Below are 21,907 nucleotides of genomic sequence, written 5' to 3'. Positions count from 1 at the left end.
CCTCTGGCGGTCACTGTCTCCAGCATGGCACCATGACCAATGCCCACTCATTCCTACTTTCTGACTCAGGTACCGGGCCAGCCCATTCATCTGGTCTCTTCTAGCCTCATGGTGACTTTACGCTGAAGGCTTTGAATCCTTGTTTCTGGACCTCGATTGGGGCTCCATGGGTCCATCTTGACAGTCCTCTCTGAATTTGATTTTAGGGAGTTAGGGAGACTGTTGTGTTCCCTCCTAACCCAGGACAAAGTGGTTTGTTTCTTTTCTAATATCCAGCTCTTCCTACTGAGGGGTGAGGCCACTTTTACTCAGAAGGCAAGAGGTCAAAAGGTCAAAAGGTCATGCCTTCTTTGAAGACAGCATGAGATCACCCATTATACACAGAATAACTGAAGGAACCCACTCAGCTGTCTTTTCATAGAACCAAAGCATGTCCTTAGTTATATGGAAAACTTTCTAGCATCTTCACTCTAAAGGAAGGAAAAAAACCCACGTATAATTTCTTTCTTTTCTTTTTTCTTTTTTTTTTTGAGATGGAGTTTTGCTCTTGTTGCCCAGGCTATAGTGCAATGGCACAGTCTCGGCTCACTGCAACCTCTGTCTCCTGAGTTCAAGCAATTCTCTTGCCTCAGCCTCCCAAGTAGCTGGGATTACAGGCACCTGCTACCACACTTGGCTAATTTTTGTATCTTTAGTAGAGATGGGGTTGTACCATGTTGACCAGGTTGGTCTTGAACTCCTGACCTCAGGTGATCCACCCGCCTTGGCCTCTCAAAGTACTGGGATTACAGGTGTGATCCACCACACCCGGCAAACTCTCTTTCTTGATTTGATAGAAGGAAGGAAGGCCTGTGGAGGCAGCATCTGTCTGGCTCACTGCTGTGCCCCTAAGGTCTCACCTATCCCAATACTTGGCACATAGATGGGCTGAGTGCATGTTGGAGAGGTGAAAGGCGGGAGCAGAGCCTGACTGTGCGGCTGCTCCTCTTCCAGGTGCTGTCTTTCTACAATGTCAGCCAGATGGGCGCGCTGCTGGCCGGGGTCAGCACCCAGGCCTTCTGCAGCATGAACTGCAAGGACCTCTCGCAGGTCCTGAGAAGTGCCATTTCCCAGTACCTGTCTGACTTGTCACCTGCCCAGCAGCAAGGTATCCTCAGCAAGGTGAGAGGATGATGTCTGGTGCTCAGCCACATGTCACGGGGTGTGTTTTTGGGGTTTGGTGAGTGGGTGTGACTTTGGACCATGAACCCAGGGCTGGGATTGTCTCAGTCATTGGTGTCTTGGCTCTGCCTTCTCCTGGTGGCACACCTTCCCTCCTTTCCAGACAGAGCCCTTCGGTCATGCTGTGATTCTTCCCAGAACCCTTTGTTCTCCCAGACAATCTAATCTGGAAGACTTTTCTTTTTTTTTTTTCTTTTTTTTGTTTTGAGACGGAGTCTTGCTCTGTCACCCAGGCCGGAGTGTAGTGGCGTGATCTTGGCTCACTGCAAGCTCCGCCTCCTGGGTTCACGCCATTCTCCTGCCTCAGCCCTCCAAGTAACTAGGACTACAGGTGCCCAACACCGCACCCGGCGAATTTTTTGTATTTTCAGTAGAGATAGGGTTTCACTATGTTGGCTAGGATGGTCTCCATCTCCAGATCTTGTGATCCACCCGCCTCGGCCTCCCAAAGTGCTGGGATTACAGGCTTGAGCCACGGCGCCTGGCCTAGAAGACTTTTCTTAAATCAGGTTTCCTGATCTTATAACACTTCAAGTTTTTTTTTTTTTTTTTTTTTTTGAGACAGTCTTTCTGTGTTGCCCAGGCTGGAGTACAGTGGTACGATCATAGCTCATCACAGTCTTCCGGGCTCAAGCAATCATCCTGCCTCAACTTCCTGAGTGGCTGGGACCACAGGCATGCATCACCATGCCTGGCTAATTTTTTAACTTTGTAGAGACATGGTCTTGCTATGTTGCCCAGGCTAGTCTTGAACTCCTGGCCTAAAGCCACCATGTTTGGCTAATTTATTCATTTCTCGTAGAGATGGAGTATTGCTGTATTGCCAGGCTGCCCAACTCCTGGCCTCAAATAATCCTTCTGCTTCAGCCTCCAAAAGTGCTGGGATTGCAGGTGTGAGCCACTGTGCCTGGCCTAAAATTTGTTTTTCAAATCTAAAAGTAAACCCCAAAGTTCTAGGGTGCATCTGAAAGCCCTTTTCATGGTCCACAGCCATGTCTGTATTCTGTTTTTTTGTTTGTTTGTTTAGATAGGGTCTTCCTCTATTACCCTAGTCAGCATGCAGTGGCATGATCTTGGTTCACTGCAGCCTCCACCTCCGGGGCTCAGGTGATCCTCCCACCTCAGCCTCCCAAGTAGCTGGGACTACAGACCTGTGCTGCTCACTAATTTTTGTGTTTTTTCTAGAGATGGGGTCTTGCCATGTTGCCTGGGCTGATCTCAAACTCCTGGGCTCAAGTGATCCACCTGCCTCGGCTTCCTACAGTTCTGGGATTACAGGCGTGAGCCACCATGCCTGGCCCCTTTTTTACTTGTCAGGGAGTCTTTTGACATCTTGCCCTATCAGGTCTGTTCTGTCCAATGGCAAAATCTGTTAAGAAACCAAAACTTGGCCAGGTGCAGTGGCTCACGCCTATAATCCCAGCACTTTGGGAGGCCAAGGTGGGTAGATCACGAGGTTAGGAGATTGAGACCAGCCTGGCCAACATGGTGAAACCCCCTGTCTCTACTAAAAATACAAAAAATTAGCTGGGCGTGGTGGTGCACTCCTGTAGTCCTGGCTCTTCGGGAGGCTGAGGCAGGGAAATTGCTTGAACCCAGGAGGTGGAGATGTGGAGATTGCAGTGAGCCAAGATTGTGCCCCTGAACTCCAGCCTGGCGACAGAGCCAGACTCCCATCTCAAAAAAAAAAACAAAAAAAAAACCAAAAAAAACCCCCAAAAAACCTAAGGCGTTTGGCCTAAAACACCAACATCTTACAGATAGCAAGTAGCCCATACAGTTAAAATAAAGAAATAAAGAGCATGAGTTGCATGGGTTTTGGAATCAGACAGACTTGGGCTTGAATCTCACTTACTGACTTTCAACTTATCACACTTGAAGTCTCTGTTTCCTCACCTGTGAAATGGGGATGATGCTACTCTCCACTTCCTAGGGTTGCTGAGCTGGTCTGATGGATTTTATTGCCTGTGTTGTAGTGTCCGGCCCTTCCTTAAAGCTCAGTGCATTTTTTACAAGGTTGTTTTGATGCTTCTCACTTTTGGCAGATGGTGGAAGCTGGAGACACTGCCTCAGGCATTGTGGAGATACAAGGGGCTTTCTTTAAGGAAGTGTCTCTCTTTGATTTAAGGAGGCAACCTGGATTCAACTCTACAGTCCTGAAGGATAAGGAACTTGGAAGGAGCCAGGTACTGCCATGAAGCACAGATCGATCCTGTATTTCTGACTCTCTGTCTTGTGAGAATGAATGGTCTGTTTTAAAGTTAATTTGATAAAAGAAATTTATTTCTGTGTGATTAGTATAGGAGGCAGAATAGTATAGTGTTAAGAAGTTGGACAGGCTGAGGCAGGAGGATCGCTTGACGCCAGGAGTTTGAGACCAGCCTGGGCAACACAGCAAGACCCTGTCTCTACAAAAAGTTAAAAAATTAGCCAGGCGTGGTGATGCATGTCTGTGGTCCCAGCTACTCAGGAGGCTGAGGCAGGAGGATCACGTGAGCCTGAGAGTTCCACAATGCAGTGAGCTATGGTTATGCTACTACTACACTCCAGTCTGGGCAACAGAGCAAGACCCTGTCTCTTAAAAAAAAAGTTAGACAACACCTGAGCATGAATTCTGGCTCCCACTGATTTATTAGCTTTGGAGAAGGTCCTTATATGGCCTCAGTTTTCTCATGTGCAAAATGGGGATAATTTTGATAATAAAATGAGGGTCACTGTTATATGCCACGTGGGTTGTGTGCTATAAATATTTGCGGCTATTATGTGTGTTATTAAATGCTGTGAGCATTGAGGCCACTTGGGGGGATGGTGCTGTTGAAGTGGATGCTCTGCCTTAGTACCGTCCTTGACTTCCTTTGTATCCAGTCAATCTTCATTACATGCACTCAGGAAATGTTTATCAAGCACCGCCCAACAATGCGCCAGGCACCGCTCACAGTGCTGAGAGTGCAAAACTGAATGAAATCCCAGACACAAATCCCTGTCTGTTGCAGGGGCTCTTGCTCAGGGTCTCTCATGAGGCTGGATGATATCCCGGTTATCTATTGCTGTGTCACAAACCACCTCTAAATTTAGTAACAGTGGCAACTGTTTTATTTTATTTTGTTTTATTTTTTGAGACAGAGTCTCTCTCAGTCACCGAGGCTGGAGTGCAGTGGCACAATCTTGGCTCACTGTAACCTCCTCCTCCTCCCGAGTTCAAGCAATCCTCATGGCTCCGCCTCCTGAATAGCTGGGATTACAAGCACACACCGTCATGCCAGGCTAATTTTTGTGTTTTTTATAGAGACAGAGTTTCACCATGTTGGCCAGGCTGGTGTCGAACTCTTGACCTCAAGTGAACTGCCCGCCTTGGCCTCCCAAAGTCCTGGGATTACAGGTGTGAACCAGGGCACCCGGCCAATAGTTTTATTTTGGAAAATACCTCCTGCCACCAAAGACTTCAAGATACTTTTGTCCCACTGAGCTGATGGGATTGCCATTTCCTGAGATGGGGAAAGACCGTGGGAGGGTCCCCGAATTTGACTCTGTGCCCAAGGAAATCTCTGGGGCCATAAACAGTGTCCAGAACTTCCCTCCATCACCCACTCCTTTTGCCTGGGCTTTTGTGCTGCTTTCTGGCTCTCAGCTACCATATCTAATGCTAGATCATAATTTATTCTGTTTGGGGAATGATGCCCAAAGTTTCAGAGTCTATAAAATAGACAAATGTAGTACTTGATTGCATCTGCAAGCTAGGGATTCTGTAAAATTATGTTCCTTAAAACAAATGACTCCCTTGTCTACTTGGCATTGTTCTAGAGTGCTCATTGGGGGGTGGTTTGAAGGGAGTGCATGCTGCTGGCTGCGGGTACTTTATTGCTGGTGCTTTCTAGCCCATCCTGGTCTATTCTGGGATGCCTGGTGTTCAGGACCTGGCAGGTGCACATGTAAGTAGGAGCCACAGGGAGTTCTCAACTGGTCAGCAGTTTTGTAAATCACAGGAAGTAAAACTCCAGCCTTGCCACCAACATCTTTGCCTCTCATCTGCCTCATGGGGCACAGAGAATCACGTGGAGTGTGAGAACAGGGCTGTGGAATTACCTTGACGCTGGTTCAAATCCAGGCACTGCCACTTAGCGATGGTGTAGTCCTAGGTAACTCACATAGCTTGTTAAGCCTCCATTTCCCCATCTGTAAAATGGGATTGTGGAGCACCTGCCTGATGGGGCCTCACAGTGTTGGGCACACGCTGAGTGTGCCATCAGTGCTGTCAATCATTCTCTTCTCGCAGGCTCTGTTCCTGTATGAGCTTCTGTTAAAGACCACCAGAAGGCCTGAGGAGCTTTTGAGGTAGGAAAATGTAACTTGGCCTGGGTGCCGAACAGGCCCTTCAGAACCTTTTGCCAGAGCAGCCTACTTTCCCAGGAGGGAGAGTTAGGCAGTCACATCTGTAGCTTGTGTCTGATCATATCTGCCTTCTCTTGCTCTTTCTTTCCTCTCCTCCTCACCTCCTTCCTCTCCTGAGTCCCTTGTTTTGTCTTCTAGTGCTGGGCAGCTGGTCAAAGGCGTGACCTGCTCACACATTGATGCCATGAGCACTGACTTCTTTCTGGCCCATTTTCAGGATTTTCAGAACAACTTCGCCCTGCTTTCACCGTATCAGGTACCGTTAAAGCATTTTTCAGCTTCTAATTCTCACTCCCTACCCCAGTCACTGGGCCTGAATTAGCTGTGGCGTCTAAAGATCTTTATGCCAGAATTATTTAGACGCAAGTGATGACTTAGGGCCAAAGATTGAGCCAGGTTTTTTCCAGTTTCTTTTTAAACAGCTCCAAATACCCACATCTCTACAGCCAGAGTATCAACAGATTGGTTATTCCATACTCAAATTTGAACCTTAAAATATATTCATAAGGGATAGTATTTTGCGTGTTCGTAATTACGTTCTCGTGGGATGAAAGGTGATCCTCTAGCTAATATTCCAACATTTTCCAGGAGTAGCTGTGAATGCGAACAGTACTCTGAGAACATTTTCTTTCTCACTTAAAACTTCATTTTCCAAAAGATTATGGAGGCTATTTAACCCTTTGGGGAGATTATAAGCAGTAACTGATGTTTTTTTTTTTTTTTTGAGACAGTCTTGCCCTGTCGCCCAGGCTGCAGTAGAGTGGCACGATCATGGTTTACTGCAGCCTCAACCTCCTGGGCTCAAGAGATCCTCCCGCCTCAGCTTCTTGAGTAGCTGGGACTAAAGGCACACACCACCATGCCTGGCTAATTTATTTATTTTTTTGTAGAGATAGGGTCTTGATATGTTGTCCAGGTTGGTCTCAAATTCCTAGGCTCAAGTGATCCTCCTGCCTCAGCCTCTCAAAGTGCTGGGATGACAGGCATGAACCACTGCACCCAGCCAGTGACTGATTTTTCACAGGGTCTAAGCTAGTAAACACAGGCCTTGCAGCATTTGAACTTTTGGTGTGAACCGTTGGCTTACAGACTCCTGTAATGGATAGAAAAAGCACCTTCTCAACTCTGGCCTTGCGTTTCAGACTAGAATGAAGAATTTCCAAAGAGGAAATTATCTCCCAGAAAATCAGGAAGCATAGAGTGCTTGCTGTATAATCCTTCAAGATCATTAGAGGAATATGCAAAGTTTTAATGAAGCTCTCTCATTCCCTTGGGCTGTTAATTCTGTTAGTGATTCTCAAAGTTGAGCTTGCATCAGCATTGTCTGGAAGGCTGTAAAAACACAAATTGGAAGCCCCACTCCCAGAGTTTTACATATAGTAGGTAAGGGGTGAGGCCTGAGACTTTGCATTTCTAATCGGTTTGCTAGTACAAACCACTGAACTATATTAAAAGACCTGCCCAGGTGGGCAAGCCAATAACTGAGCAAATGGATGGAGGCCAGACCTGCTTTGAGGAAGACCTACATGTTCGAGCAGGAAGAGTTACCCCAGTGAAGGTGCTTTCCTAGGCTTCCAGCTCTCAGAGCCTTCACATACCAGTTAATTAGATAATTTGTCTTTCTCATTTATATTTTTACTAAAAACACATTATTATTATTATTATTATTATTGAGACAGGACCTTGCTCTGTTGCCCAGGCTGGAATGCAGTGGCTCAATCTTGGCTCACTGCAACCTCCGCCCCTGGGTCCAAGTGATTCTCCTGCCTCAGTCTCCTGAATAGCTGGGATTCTAGGTGCCCACCACCATACTTGGCTAATTTTTGTATTTTCAGTAGGGATGGGGTTTCACCATGTTGGCCAGGCTGGTCTCAAACTCCTGACCTCCAACGATCCACCAGCCTCAGCCTCCTAAAGTGCTGGGATTACAGGCATGAGCCACCATGCCCATCCTGAAAACACATAATTATTACAAAAAAAACAAAAACAAAAACAAAAAACCACAATACAGAGAAAGTAAAATTTCCCCAAATTTTCCCCAGAGCAGTTGTTCTCAACAGAGTACTGTTTTGCCCTCTTAGGGGACTTTTGGCCCATGTCTGCAAACACTTTTGGTTGTCACAACTGCAGCAGAGCTATTGGCATCTAGTGGGTAGAGGCCAGGGGTGGTGTTCAACATCCTACAATGCGTAGGACAGCACCGGTACACAGAGGTATCTGGTCCAAAATGTCAATAATACTGAGGTGAGCAACCGTGTTTCAGAGGTAACTATAAAGAACAGTTTGCTATCATTTTTGAGAGTTTTCTTTTACATATAAAATATAGGCCAGGCGCAATGACTCATGCCTGCAATTCTAGCACTTTGGGAGGCTGAGGTGGGAGGTTCATTTGAGGACAGGACTTTGAAACCAACCTGGGAAACATATAGCAAGACTAACTGTACAAAAAGTACAAAAATTAGCCAAATGTGGTAGCACACGCCTGTAGTTCTAGCTACTTGGGAAACTGAGGCAGGAGGATCACTTGAACCCAGGAGTTCAAGGCAGCAGTGAGCTATGATCGAGTCACTGCATTTCAGCCTGTGTGATAGAGTGAGACTCTAACTCTAAACCAAATTTAAAAAAACATATCTATTTACATGTAATATAAAAACCACAAGTGGGCTGGGCATAGTGGCTCACGCCACTTTAGGAGGCCGAGATGGTGGATCACTTGAGGTCAGGAGTTCGAAACCAGCCTGGCCAACTTGGTGAAACCCCATCTCTACTAAAAATACAAAAAAAAAAAAAAAAAAAAAAAAAAAAAATTAGCCATGCATGGTGGCAGGTGCCTGTAATCCCAGCTACTTGGGAGGCTGATGCAGGACAATTGCTTGAACCAGGAAGGCGGAGGTTGCAGTGAGCTGAGATTACGCCACTGTACCAGTGGGTGACAGAGTGAGACTCTGCCTCAAAAAAAAAACCCAAAAAAACCACAAGTGAGTTCATACTATACACACTGTTCTGTTTATATATATAGCTAAGATATATATATATATAGATATGTAACTATATATATAACGATATATATAGTTAAGCTATGTATAACTATATATAATTAAATATAACTATATATAGTTAAATATAACTGTATAACTATATGTGTAGTTAAGCTATATATATAGTTTAACAGAATAGTGTGTACAATATGAGCTCATTTGTGGTTTTTACATTATAATATAACTATATATGTATATGCACATGCATAAAATAGCACAGACATCATTTAATGTTCATATATATAAATCTACCTTATTTAAAACAAAGTAGGTGCACTATTCCATTGTATGTATATACCATAATCTACTTAACCAATCCCCTGCTGAGGAATATTAAAATTATATCTCCCTTTCTTGCAGATATAAAACAATTGCGATGAGCATCACACTTAAATGTCTGTGTTCATGTTTGTTATTGCAATTTTCTCATCCATAAACTGGGCAGAGTAGTGGTACCTACATCATAGGGTGCTGTATTGCATAACTGAACACATATGAAGCACTTAGAATAGTGCCTGGCACACGGAAAGCACTACTTGTGTTTATTCTTCTTCTTACTGCACTAAATCCCCAGAACTGCTTAATCTTTCAGGTTAATTGTTTGGCGTGGAAATACTGGGAAGTTTCCAGGTTGTCTATGCCACCTTTCCTCTTGGCTGCACTCCCGTAAGTGAACATCAGCCCCCACTTTCTGGCTCAGCAGTAAGATCGGTGGGAATCACTGAAGTCAAAGTGATTCTCTCCCCACTGGGTTTTCTTGAGGAACTAGAGGCAGAGTGGAGCGTGCCTTAGACAGTTAAGCCCTTGAGATCCAGGATTTCAATTCTGAGTATCATATAGACATTTCAGACAGACCTTCTTGCTTTTCATGTTATGTAAAAACCAAGCCAAAGCAACCGAAGCCTGACTGGGTGTCAGTGAGGCAGGTCCCATCTGGCCTGGCTTTGTGGCTGTGCCAGGCTTCAGGGGAATCAGGGCTGATGGGAGTAGTAGGTGTTTCTCCTGGCATGTGTGAGCTTTCAGGCCTGCAGGGTAGCCCTGCTTTTCAAACATGATCTGGACATTGTTTCTCTCCTTTTCTCCTTCTTTATTTCCTTCTACCTTATTTTGCTTTTATTGTCTTCATTCATTCAAAAAAAAAAAAAATTCATTGAGTACTTGCTGTATGCTAGTTCTCAGATAGCTAAATTTTCTATCTGAAAATTTAGAAATTCCTATTAGTTTATCAGACCTTATAATCTCATGGTGGGAGAGGGAATAGACAAACATGAAGCCAATTATAGTATCAGGTTGATATTTGGTTGAAAGCAACAGAACTGAAACTGAAACTGGATTATGCAATAAAAGGGAATTTTTGGTTCAGGTAACTGGAAAGTTGAGAGGGACTTCAGGCATGGCTGGATCTAGGGGTTCAAATGATGTCATTTGTCTCTTGTCCCAGCTTATCTCTGCTGGCTTCACTATCAGGCAAGTTCTTTCTCTGTGGAAACCCTGGCAGGTCTAAGGTTAAATTTTCCCAGCTTCATATTCAGGGAAAAGAGAAAAACATTCTCTTCCCATCGTTCTCAATACATGTCTTGGGTTTGACTCTCATTGACCTTAATTGGGTGAATTTGTTTTCCTTGAACCAATCAGTGAGGCTGGGAGGATGGGTAACTTTGACTGACTTTAATCTGTATTGCACCCCTGGGGCTGGAGAGAAACCATAAGGTCTTAGAGTGAGACAGATGGTTTTCTGAGAAAAACCAGGTGCTTTCCTAGAAAGCCAGGTGCTGTTCTACACCTCTGTTAGCACAGAGGTGTAAGAACATGTTTCAGGGAAGATGTTGAATCTGGTTTTCGAACAGTCAGGTGGTGGGGTTGAGTAGGCCAGATGGGTTTCAGGCAGCCTTTCTCAACTTTTTTATTGCTTTCCAAAGGAGAGGCAAAGGAGAGGGATAATGAGCACTGGGCACAGAGGAGAGAATATCACCTATAGACTGGAGAGACAGAGGAGACTGAACTAGTGCTAGATCAAGAGTTTAAGATGGACATTCCAGGCAGTGGAATGGGGATGTCCGGTTCAGCAGTGGGTAAGAAAAGCAAATCACTCTGGGAACACATGGGGGTATATCTGCGGAGTAGATAGGGGAGAGAAGGCCAGAGAAGTAAGGAACATCAGATCATGGGGGCTTTGTGAAGTGAGGAGTTTCACTCATATTCTGTGTGCAGCCATCAGATTTATATTTCAGAACGATCATAGCCACTACCCACATGGAGGACAGAATGCAGGGAGGATGAATGGAAAGAAGGGAGACAGCTGAAGATTATTTCAGTAACCCAGATCTTGGCATGGCATTTCTTCCACTCATTCATGTCTCAGCTCAAATGGAACTGCCTTAGAAGGGGCTCATTTGATTATCCCCATTGTCATTCTCTGTTACAGAGCCATTTTATTTTCTTCCTTACATTAATTAATTAATTACTTTTTGAGAGTCTCCCTCTGTCACCCAGGCTGGAGGGCAGTGGTGTAATCTTGGCTCATTGCAACCTCCGCCACCTGAGTTCAAGAGATTCTCCTACCTCAGCCTCCCCAGTAGCTGGGATTACAGGTGTGTGTCACCACACCTGGCTGATTTTTGTATTTTTTGGTAGAGACAGGGTTTCACCATGATGGCCAGGCTGGTCTCAAACTCCTGACCTCAGGTGATCTGCTTGCTTTGGCCTCCCAAGTGCTGGGATTACAGGCGTGAGCCACTGTGCCTGCCTTCTTCCTTACATTTATTAATAGCTGAAATGACCTGTTTTATTCATTGGTTTCTGTGTTTCCTCTCTCTACTAGAATTAAGCACCATGAATGCAGGACCACTTGTGTCTTGTTCATTGTTATATTTGGTGCCTAGAATAGTGCCTGACTTACTGTAGATGTTTTGTAGATATTTGCTGGATGAATGAAGAAATAAATAAGACAGTGGTACTGGGAATGGAGAAGTAAGAATAGATTTTTGTTGTTGTTGTTTTGAGACAGGGTCTCATTCTGTCACCCAGGTTGGAGTGCAGTGGTGCGATCTCAGCTCACTGCAACCTCTGCCTCCCAGGTTCAAGTGATTCTTCCACTGCAGCCTCTGGAGTAGTCGAAACCCCAGGTTCATGCCACCATGCCCAGCTAATTTTTTGTATTTTTGGTAGAGATAGGATTTCACCGTGTTGCTCAGGCTGGTCTCAAACTCCTGATCTCAGGTGATCCACCCACCTTGGCTTCCCAAAGTGCTGGGATTATAGGTGTGAGCTACCACACCCAGCCGGAAGTAAGAACAGATTGGGATAATACTAAGGAGATAGCAATAACAGGCTTGGGACAAAGAAAGAAAGGAGTGTGGGATAGCACAGAGGTGGAAGAACATGTTTGGGAGAAGATGTTGAATCTGGTTTTGGAACAGTCGAGTGGTGGGGTTGAGTAGGCCGGATGGGTTTCATGCAGCTTTTCTCAACTTTTATTATTGCCTTCCAAAGGAGAAAATTTTAATTTCTCCTGAATGAAAGAAATTATACACTGAGGAAAAATATTCTGAGTAGGAATGAGTTTCAGTGGGTCACAGATCATAACAGTCTTTTTTATCCCCCATCCAAACCAGTTTCTCCTTTTTGAGGGTGACCTTGACCCTGTTGAGAATACATGGTCAAGAGCTGAAGGATCAAGAGCTGAAGGCAGAGTTCTGGACTGGAGATGACAGAATTTCTCTTTCCACTCTTTTTCTTATCTTTCTTTCTCACTTTCTACTTATTCTCTCTCCTCTTTGTCTCTTTTTTCATCTACTTTTTCCTTTCTTTTTCATCTCCCCTCAACCAGTCCATCAATCAACATGTTTATTTATGGAGAACCCATTATCTGATCAATGCTCTGGGGCATAGAAGAGGAGCATGATGGGAAGTTTGTTCCCACCCATAGAAGAGGGTCATGATGGGAAATTTGCTCCCACCCATAGAAGAGAGCATGATGAGAAGTTTGTTGCCCATTCATAGAAGAGATAGCATGATGGGAAGTTTGTTCCCACCCACAGAAGAGGAGCATGATGGGTGGGAGACTTGCTACCTGCTGCAGGGAGCCAAAGCATCACTGGGGAGAACAAACATTTAAAGAACGTCTTTGGGATGAGCTCTTGGGCATGTGGACCCTGATTTTAGGGGTCAACAGGAGCAGCCACGTGTTCCTCCTCTTGTTCTCCACGTCCCTCTCCAGGGCCCGCTACCTGGCTTCTGTCCCAGCCTCCCAGTGTGTGCCCTTTCTGATCAGCCTGGGGAAGAGCTGGTTGGATTCCTTGGTTTTAGATTCCCACAAAAAGACTTCAGTCCTCAGGAAAGTGCAGCAGTGCCTGGTAAGAAAACTCTTCTTGGGCATTCCCTCCCTATGGGTGTCTGTGGCCATCTTGGGGAGCCCTGTGAGGGATCTGGCTGGGATCTTGAGCCTGCTCTGATGGCCAGAAGTCTGACTTGTGGGTCTTGAAGCTTACTCTAAAGCTGCTGGTTGGAACAATCTTGGCCATTGGTTCTGGAGACTTCTGTTCCAGGGTCCAAAGGAGGGGAGGCTACTCTGGAGGAATGGAAAGAGCACAGTACCCAGAGACTGGGTGCCAGTGATTGGTTATGTGGCTTTGGGCGAATCACCTTTCCTCCCTGAGCCTCAGTCTTCTCATCTGTAAGGTGGGGGTAATAGCACATCCCCCATAGAGTATTTTTTTTTGGGGGGGCAGAGTCTCACTCTGTCACCCAGGCTGGAGTGCAGTGGCGCGATCTCAGCTCACTGCAACCTCTGCCTCCCAGGTTTGAGCGATTCTCCTGCCTCAGCCTCCCAAGTAGCTGGGAATACAGGTGTGTACCACTATACCCGGCTATTTTTTGTATTTTCAGTAGAGACAGGGTTTCATCATGTTGGCCAGGATTGTCTCAAACTCCTGACATCAGGTGATCCACCCACCTCGGCCTCCCAAAGTGTTGGGATTACAGATGTGAGCCACTGTACCCAGCTTCCTCATAGGGTATTGAGAGCATGACATGGGCAATGTGTTATTTAATGTAAAGGCTCAAAGGCCAGACTGTCTGGGTGTGAATCCTAGCCTTGCCACTAGCTGGCAGTTTCTTTTTCTTTAAAAAATGGATAATAGTAGTACTTACTCCTTACAGTTACTTTGAAGATGACTAAATTGAGACCCGTAGATACTCAGCGCAGTGCACATAGGAAACACACAATAAATGTCAACAATTTTTGTCATTTTGCAAAAGTGCAAAAGAGCTTTGAAGGCTTTCAAGTGGCACACAGACTTTGAAGTGCTGTTTTCGTTGTTGTGGTGCTAATAATATAATGGTGGTTGAACTCTGGAATATTCTTAGAGCAGTAACAATGACAGTAGTGCTCAATTACTGAGTGCTCCTGGTGTGCCAAGCCAGGGTTTTCCAGATTTCTGAGGCCTGCATCCCTGGGGAAGATCAGGTCCCCTTCCATCTCTAGGAATCTGTGGCAGGTAGGCAATTCAGATCCTGGAGTCTTTAAGAAGTTTGGGATTGGAACTTTTTTTTTTTTTTTCCCTCTTTTTTGAGACAGAGTTTTCCTCTGTCACCCAGGCTGGAGTGCAATGGCATGATCATCTCGGCTCACTGCAACCTCCACCTCCCGGGTTCAAGTGATTCTTGTGCCTCAGCCTCCTGACTAGCTGGGACTACAGCCATGCGCCACGACGCCAGGCCAATTTTTGTATTTTTAGTATAGATGGGGTTTCACCATGTTGGCCAGCCTGACTTTGAACCCCTGGCCTCAAATGATCTGCCTGCCTCGGCCTCCCAGAGTGCTGGGATTATAGGTGTCAGCCACAGTGCCCACCTCACAGGATATATTTCTAATGGTTCATGATCTTATGCTCTGCTGGAACTGCCCATTGGCTCCACTTTTTGGGTTTAGGACAACTCCATTGCCGATGAGTACACTGTGGACATCATGGGGAACCTGCTGTGTCACTTGCCCGCAGCCATCATCGACAGGGGGATCTCCCCCAGGGCCTGGGCAACTGCTCTACACGGCCTCAGAGACTGTCCAGACCTCAACCCCAAGCAAAAGGCTGCAGTGAGGCTGAAGCTCCTGGGACAGTACGGGTGAGGAGTGGCTGGGCTTGGCTTTTGGGGCTGTGGTATGCTCGGTGGAGGGACACTCAACCTTGGCTTTCCTGCCCTGCAAACAGAGTCTCTGGCTTAGGATGAGATAAAATTATTAGGCTTATTTTGGAAATGTGACCTTTCTTCTTTTGGCTTCAGATTTTTTTTTTTTTTTTTAAGACGGAGTCTCACTCTGTGGCCAGGTTGGAGTGCAGTGGTGCAACCTTGGCTCACTGCAACCTCTGACTCCCTGGTTCAAGCGATTCTCCTGCCTCAGCCTCCCGAGTAGCTGGGATTACAGGCATGTGCCACCACGCCCAGCTAATTTTTGTATTTTTAGGAGAGACAGGGCTTCACCACGTTGGCCAGGATGGTCTCGATCTCCTGACCTCGTGATCCACCCGCCTTGACCTCCCAAAGTTCTGGGATTACAGGCATGAGCCACCACGCCTGGCCTTGGCTTCAGATTTGCTGTAAAATGGAATCAATAGTAGCTTCTCTACAAATCTCAAAGAGTTGTTACTTACACAGCTTGGCATATGAAGGGGAAATTTGGAAAACATGGCCTTTACAGATGCACAGCAGTGGTATTATTATTAGTTTAAAGACTATATATATATATATTTTTGAGATGGGGTCTTGCTCTGTCACCCAGGCTGGAGTGCTGTGGCACAGTAATGGCTCACTGCAGCCTCAACCTCCTTGGCTCAGGTGATCCTCTCACCTCAGCCTTCCAAGTAGCTGGGACCACAGGTGCACATCACTGTACCCAGCTAATTTTTGTATTTTTTTAAAGGGATGGAATTTCATCATGTTGCTTAGGTGGGTCTTGAACTCCTGGGCTCAAGGGATTCACCCACCTAAGCCTCCCACAGTGTTGGGATTATAGGTGTGAGCCACCATGCCTGACCCTAGAGTCTATTTTTAAGACTAGTTTTAGGTTCTCAGAAAAATGGAGAGGATAGAGATTTCCCATATCCCTCTGACCCCATACATGCATAAACTCCCCGTGATCAATATCCCCCACCAAAGCTGTACATTTATTAGAACTGATGAACCTATGTTGACATTATTGTCATTGGATTCTCATTGTCACCCGAAGTCTGTATTTTACATTAGGGTTCACTCTTGGTGCTTTACATTCTATGGGTTCAGACAAGTATATAATAACATGTATTCACCATTATAGTATCATTTGGAGTATTTTCGCTGCCCTAAAAATCCTTCCGGGCTTTGCATGTTCATTCCTCCCTCACTCCTAATTCCTGGCAACCACTGATACTGTTGCCTTTTCTAGAATATCATATATTTGGAACCATACAGCAGATAGCCTTTTCAGATAGACTTATTTCACTTAGTAATATGTACTTAAGTTTTCTCCAGGTCTTTTTTTGGCTTGATAGCTCACTTCTTTTTAGTGCTGAATAATATTTCATTGTCTTCATGAACCACAGTTTATTTAGCCCTTCACCTACGGAAGGACATTTGGTTGCTTCCAAATTTTGGCAATTATGGATAAAGCTGCTATAAACATCCATATACAGGTTTTCACGTAGACATAAGTTTTCAACTCCTTTGCGTAAATGCCAAAGAGTGTGTTTGCTGGGTTACATGGCAAAAACATGTTTGCTTTTGTACGAAACCACCAAAGTTCTTCCAAAGTGGCTGTATGATTTTGCATTGCCACCAGCTGTCACTGCTAATTGGGCAGACCTCCTTTAGAGATGTCACCAAAGATAGTGTAATGCTCTTCACTGTAGGCATTTATGATCTACATAAGAATAACAGTGGATTCCGGGTCAGTGCTTTTATTTTATCCTGCCAAGTTCAAGAGAAAGTTTTTTTTCTTATTCTAGGAGAAGACTGTTATGGTAAATTAAAAGGAAGAGGTATATAATTACTCTTCTATCGGGGAGGAGGAGGAAGGAAACACTGATGTAAATGGCAGAAATTCAATAATTTAATTCAAACTAAAGAGAATGAGAATGTATTGAATTCAGGAATGGAATGTAATGGGAAACTCCACTGGTGGTCTTCAGGCATGGCTGAATCCAGTGTCTCAAATGACATCATCAGGAATACGTTCCTCCCATCCCTCAACTCTGTGTTCCTTGGTGTGGTCTTTACTTTTTCCACTTGGTAATACGAATGTCCTCCAATATCCTCTTTACAGCCAGAGATACCAGAGAAAGGAGAGCTTCTCTGATAGTTCCATCAAAATTCCCAGGGATGACTCTGATTGGTCAGCCTGTATCACATGCCAATTTTCTTGATCAAGGAAGTGGGACCATGTGATTGACAGTTTCTCTGAGTATAAGACAATCTATTCCTGAAAGACAAGAGTGTTGGGGGAAAAGGCAACAGATGTCAACCACAGCATGCTTTTTTCACTTTACTGGTTATTATCTCTTTTTAGACTCCCTCAGCACTGGACAGCCGAGACCACGAAGGACTTGGGACCCTTTCTAGTACTTTTCTCAGGAGATGAATTAAGCTCTATAGCCACAAAGGTAATGTTGTGCTCCATCTTAAGAAGGCGGAAGGAGTTTGAAGGGGAGAGAAAGTGTGGTCAATTATACTGCGGTCTAAGCTTCTGGAAGCTTCCTCCCTGCCTCAAAGAGCTAAGATGTTTCCAGCTCCATTCCAGGATGTGCAAGGTTCTGGAAAAGGGAGTGAGGCCACAGCTAAATGAACTCAGGCCCTTTTGTGTGGCCCCCCAGGCAGATGTGTGCAGACGGGCATCACTTAGCTACCACTCTGCTATTAGTGTGCATCTCACACCCACATCTGTTCTGGCTCTCACACTGGCTGGTGCCCTAGGCACATGCACATATATGTCCAGTGTATGCAATCACATGTGCAGACACATGTAATCCAATAACAAGTCTTTATTGATTATTACATTTGGGCATGACACTTTTCTTGGAGTAAGGCTCCAGAAGTTAGATAGTCTAGGTCAAGGGACATGGAAAATAAGCATGAATTAGTCATTTTTGCTGTGTAACAAAGCCACACAATCTCAAGGGCATAGAACAATTCGCATATGTTTCTTGCTGCCTGATCTGTGGGTCACTGGAGCAGCCCTGCTCTATAAGGCTGCATTTGGAGCCCAGCCTCTAGGACTTGTTCCCACCATGAAGGTGTGAAACTACCAAAAAGAGAAGGGATAAGTACAATTCTCCTTAAGTCCTAGGCTGGAAATTGACATGCTGTCACTTCTGCCACACTCCAATGGCCAAAGTAAGTTACATGACCAAGACCAACTTTAATGGGGCAGGAGGTGGAGGGTAGGAAAGGAGTGAATGTTTGCTGAACGACACTCAGATTCCCCACAAAGCATATCCACACACTCTCATACCTGCACTTTCAGGCGCAAGGTACACATGGTCACACATACTCAGCAGGGCCTGAACACACAGAACATCACCTACGATTACACATGTGCAGCACACATTCTTAAGTCCAGTCACAGTAAAATCATATTCTGGATGTCCAAATATATGGTTATAAGCAGTTGATGCACAAATGTTTATTTTTATTTTATTATTTTATTTTATTTTGAGATGGAGTCTCCCTCTGTTGCACAGGCTAGAGGGTAGCGATGCAATCTCGGCTCACTGCAACCTCTGCCTCCCGGGTTCAAGTGATTCTCCTGCCTCAGCCTCCCGAGTGGCTGGGATTACAGGTGCCTGCCACTATGCCCGGCTAATTTATATATTTTTAGTAGCTATGGGGTTTCACCATATTGGCCAGGCTGGTCTTGAACTCCTGACCTCAAGTGATCTGCCTGCCTTGACCTCCCAAGTGTTGGGATTATAGGCGTGAGCCACCTTGCCTGGCCCTGATGCACAAATGTTATATATCCATCTATTTTTTTCCTTCCTTGTTTTTTCTATGTTTAGATGTTTATTATTTTCCATAAGTTATTGGGGTACAGGTGGTACTTGGTTACAGGAGTAAGTTATTTAGTGGTGATTGGTAAGATTTTGGTGCACCTATTACCCGAGCAGTATACACTGCACCATATTTGTAGTCTTTTATCCCTTGTCCCCCACAATCTTCCATCCAAGTCCCCAAAGTCCATTGCATCATTCTTATGCCTTTGGGTCCTCATAGTTTAGTTCCCACATATCAGTGAGAACATACATATATCTATCTAATCTTAAAAAAATCAACTTCTGAAATTGAAAAAGTCTTGTATCAACACTGTGAAATCTCAAAAACACAGTGTAGAATTTTAAAAAAACCCAGGTTGCAAAAGAATATCTATAGTAGGATATGAAGTAAATAAATAAATACTAGCTGAATTAATTTAAAGCATATGTAAACCAAGTTTATATGTAAGAGAAGTGTAAAAGTGAATGCCAAATTCAGAGTGACAGTTACTTCTGGGGAAGGAGGAAGGCAAAGAGTGAAGGAGGGACTTATTATTTATATTGTGATGTTTTATTTCTTAAGCTGGGTTGTGAGGACATGGGTGTTTTGTTGTATTATTCTGTACACTCTTTTTTTAAATACTGGAAATGTTTAATAAAACAAGTAATACATGCTCCTGATTAACAAATCCCAATTGCACTAAAGGTAATAGGATGAGAGGCAAGTCTCCCTCCCACCCCAGACTTGTAGTTCCCTTGCTTCCCTCTTCAGAGGCAGTTGCTGTCCCCAGTCTCTTCTGCATCCTTTCAGAAAAATCCTGACTACCTATATAACAAGTTTTATATACGTGTAAAAATATCTATATAACAAGCCAACATGGTGAAACCCTGTCTCTACTAAAAACACAGGAGCATATATACACTCTTCTTTAAAAAATACAAAATGGGCCAGGCGTGGTGGCTCATGCCTGTAATCCCAGCACTTTGGGAGGCCGAGGCGGGTGGATCACCTGAGGTCGGGAGTTCAAGACCAGCCTGACCAACATGGAGAAACCCTGTCTTTACTAAAAATACAAAATTGGCTGGGCGTGGTGGCACATGCCTATAATCCCAGCTACTAGGGAGGCTGAGGCAGGAGAATCGCTTGAACCTGGGAGGCGGACGTTGCGGTGAGCCGAGATCGTGCCATTGCACTCCAGCCTGGGCAACAAGAGTGAAACTCCGTCTCAAAAAAAAAAAAAAAATACAAAATGGAAAATACCATTCACTCTGTTATGCACATTGCTTTCTAAAAGTTAACTGTCTTAGAGCAGTTGCTTTGCACCTTAGCTGCACATTAGAATCACCTGGGGAGATTCCAAGATGGACCAGTCCATGGTATCTAGCCCAGACCAACTAGTCAGAATCTGTAGGAGCTGGCTCTGGGTGTCCCAGGTGATTCTTATGTACAGTCAGGGTTGAGAACTGCTGGCCTAGACGGTGACTCTAATTCTGAAGATGAGTCTAGAAAGGGGAGATACATAGGCTGAGAGGCTTTCTCTCTGGGTGAGCTGGGACCCAGAGAGGCATAGCTGTTTGTAGGGCTTGATGAATTCTCTGGGCCCACGGACAGGCCTCCTAATAATATCCCAAGTCTTGACAAAGTGTATTCGTTCTAGATGAGAAACGGCACTTTCTCCAAGGCAACCCAAAGTCCCCTAAGTCCCCTCATTGCTAGTCTCCATCCAGGATGTTGAGAGAACCCTTCTTCACCTCCTTTTCATGATAAATGTTGTTAGGCAATTCTCTTTTTCTTTTTTGAGACAGAGTCTAGCTCTGTTGCCCAGGCTGGAGTGCAGTGGCACGATCTCAGCTCACTGCAATCCTCGCCTCCTGGGTTCAAGTGATTCTCCTGCCTCAGCCTCCTGAGTAGCTGGGATTACAGGCATACACCACCATGCCCAGCGAATTTTTATATTTTTTGTGGAAACAGGGTTTCACCATGTTGGCCAGGCTGGTCTTGAACCCTTGACCTCAGGTGATCTGTCCGCTTGGGCCTCCCAAAGTGCTAGGATTACAGGTGTGAGCCACTGCACCTGACCTGTGTTAGGCAATTCTTGCATTGCTATAAAGAAATACCTGAGACTGGCTAATTTATAAAGAAAAGAGGTTTACATGGAATACTATGTGGCTGTAAAAAAGAATGAGATCGTGTTCTTTGCAGGGACATGGATGGAGCTGGAGGCCATCATCCTTAGCAAACTAATGCAGGAACAGAAAACCAAATACCACATGTTCTCACTTATAAGTGGTAGCTAAATGATGAGAACATATTGTCACATAGAATGGAACAGCAGATACTGGGGCCTATTGGAGAGTGAAGGGTGGGAAGAGAGAGAAGATCAGCAAAAATAACTAATGGGTACTAGGCTTAATACCTGGGTGATTACATAATTTGTACAACAAGCCTCCATGACACAAGCTTACCTATATAACAAACCTGCCATGTACCCCTGAACTTAAAATAAAATTAAATTTAAAAATAAAAAATAAAAAGGGCCAGGCGCAGTGGCTCATGCCTGTAATCCCAGCACTTTGGGAGGCCGAGGTGGGCGGAACGAGGTCAGGAGATTGAGACCATCCTGGCTAACACAGTGAAACCCCGTCTCTACTAAAAAATACAAAAAGTTAGCCAGGCGTGGTGGCGGGTGCCTGTAGTCCCAGTTACTCAGGAGGCTGAGGCAGGAAAATGGCATGAACCCTGGAGGCAGAGCTTACAGTTACTTGAGATCACACCCTGCACTCCAGCCTGGGTGACAGAGCGAGACTCCATCTCAAAAAACAAAAAACAAACAAACACCGCCAGGCACAGTGGCTCACATCTGTAATCCCAGCACTTTGCGAGGCCGAGGTGGGTGAATCACTTGAGGCCAGGAGTTTGAGACCAGCCAGGCCAAGATAGTGAAACCCTGTCTATACTAAAAATAAAAAAAACAGCCTGGCTTGGTGCTGCATGCCTGTAATCCCAGCTACTCAGGAGGCTGAGGCACGAGAATTACTTGAGCCTGGGAGGTGGAGGTTGCAGTGAGTGGAGATCCCACCACTGTACTCCAGCTTGAGTGACAAAGCGAGACTCTGTCTGAAAAAAAAAAAAAAAAAAGAGGATCGATTGGCTCATGGCTCTGCAGACTGTACAGGAAGCATGATGCTGGCATCTGCCCAGCTCTTGGGAAGGCCTCAGGAAACTTACAATCATGGCGGAAGGCGAAGGGGGAGCAGGCA

The 21,907-nt window shown here is 45.1% G+C and overlaps 1 protein-coding gene across 1 annotated transcript in view; it reads left to right on the top strand.

Annotated features, from left to right (window-relative positions):
* Positions 1-21,907, top strand: part of OTOA (otoancorin) — an 81,321-nt gene that overhangs the window by 33,878 nt on the left and 25,536 nt on the right. Inside the window, 8 exon segments of the mRNA XM_021931822.2 lie at positions 994-1,161; positions 3,267-3,407; positions 5,495-5,553; positions 5,749-5,866; positions 9,241-9,314; positions 12,868-13,003; positions 14,581-14,771; positions 17,188-17,281. Coding sequence (XP_021787514.2) covers positions 994-1,161; positions 3,267-3,407; positions 5,495-5,553; positions 5,749-5,866; positions 9,241-9,314; positions 12,868-13,003; positions 14,581-14,771; positions 17,188-17,281 — 981 coding nt within the window.

The sequence above is a fragment of the Papio anubis genome, chromosome 18 (genome assembly GCF_008728515.1).
Source record: "Papio anubis isolate 15944 chromosome 18, Panubis1.0, whole genome shotgun sequence".
NCBI classification, from domain to species: domain Eukaryota; kingdom Metazoa; phylum Chordata; class Mammalia; order Primates; family Cercopithecidae; genus Papio; species Papio anubis.
Note: the sequence above shows the minus strand (reverse complement) of the source record. Positions and strands in the feature narration are given on the sequence as shown.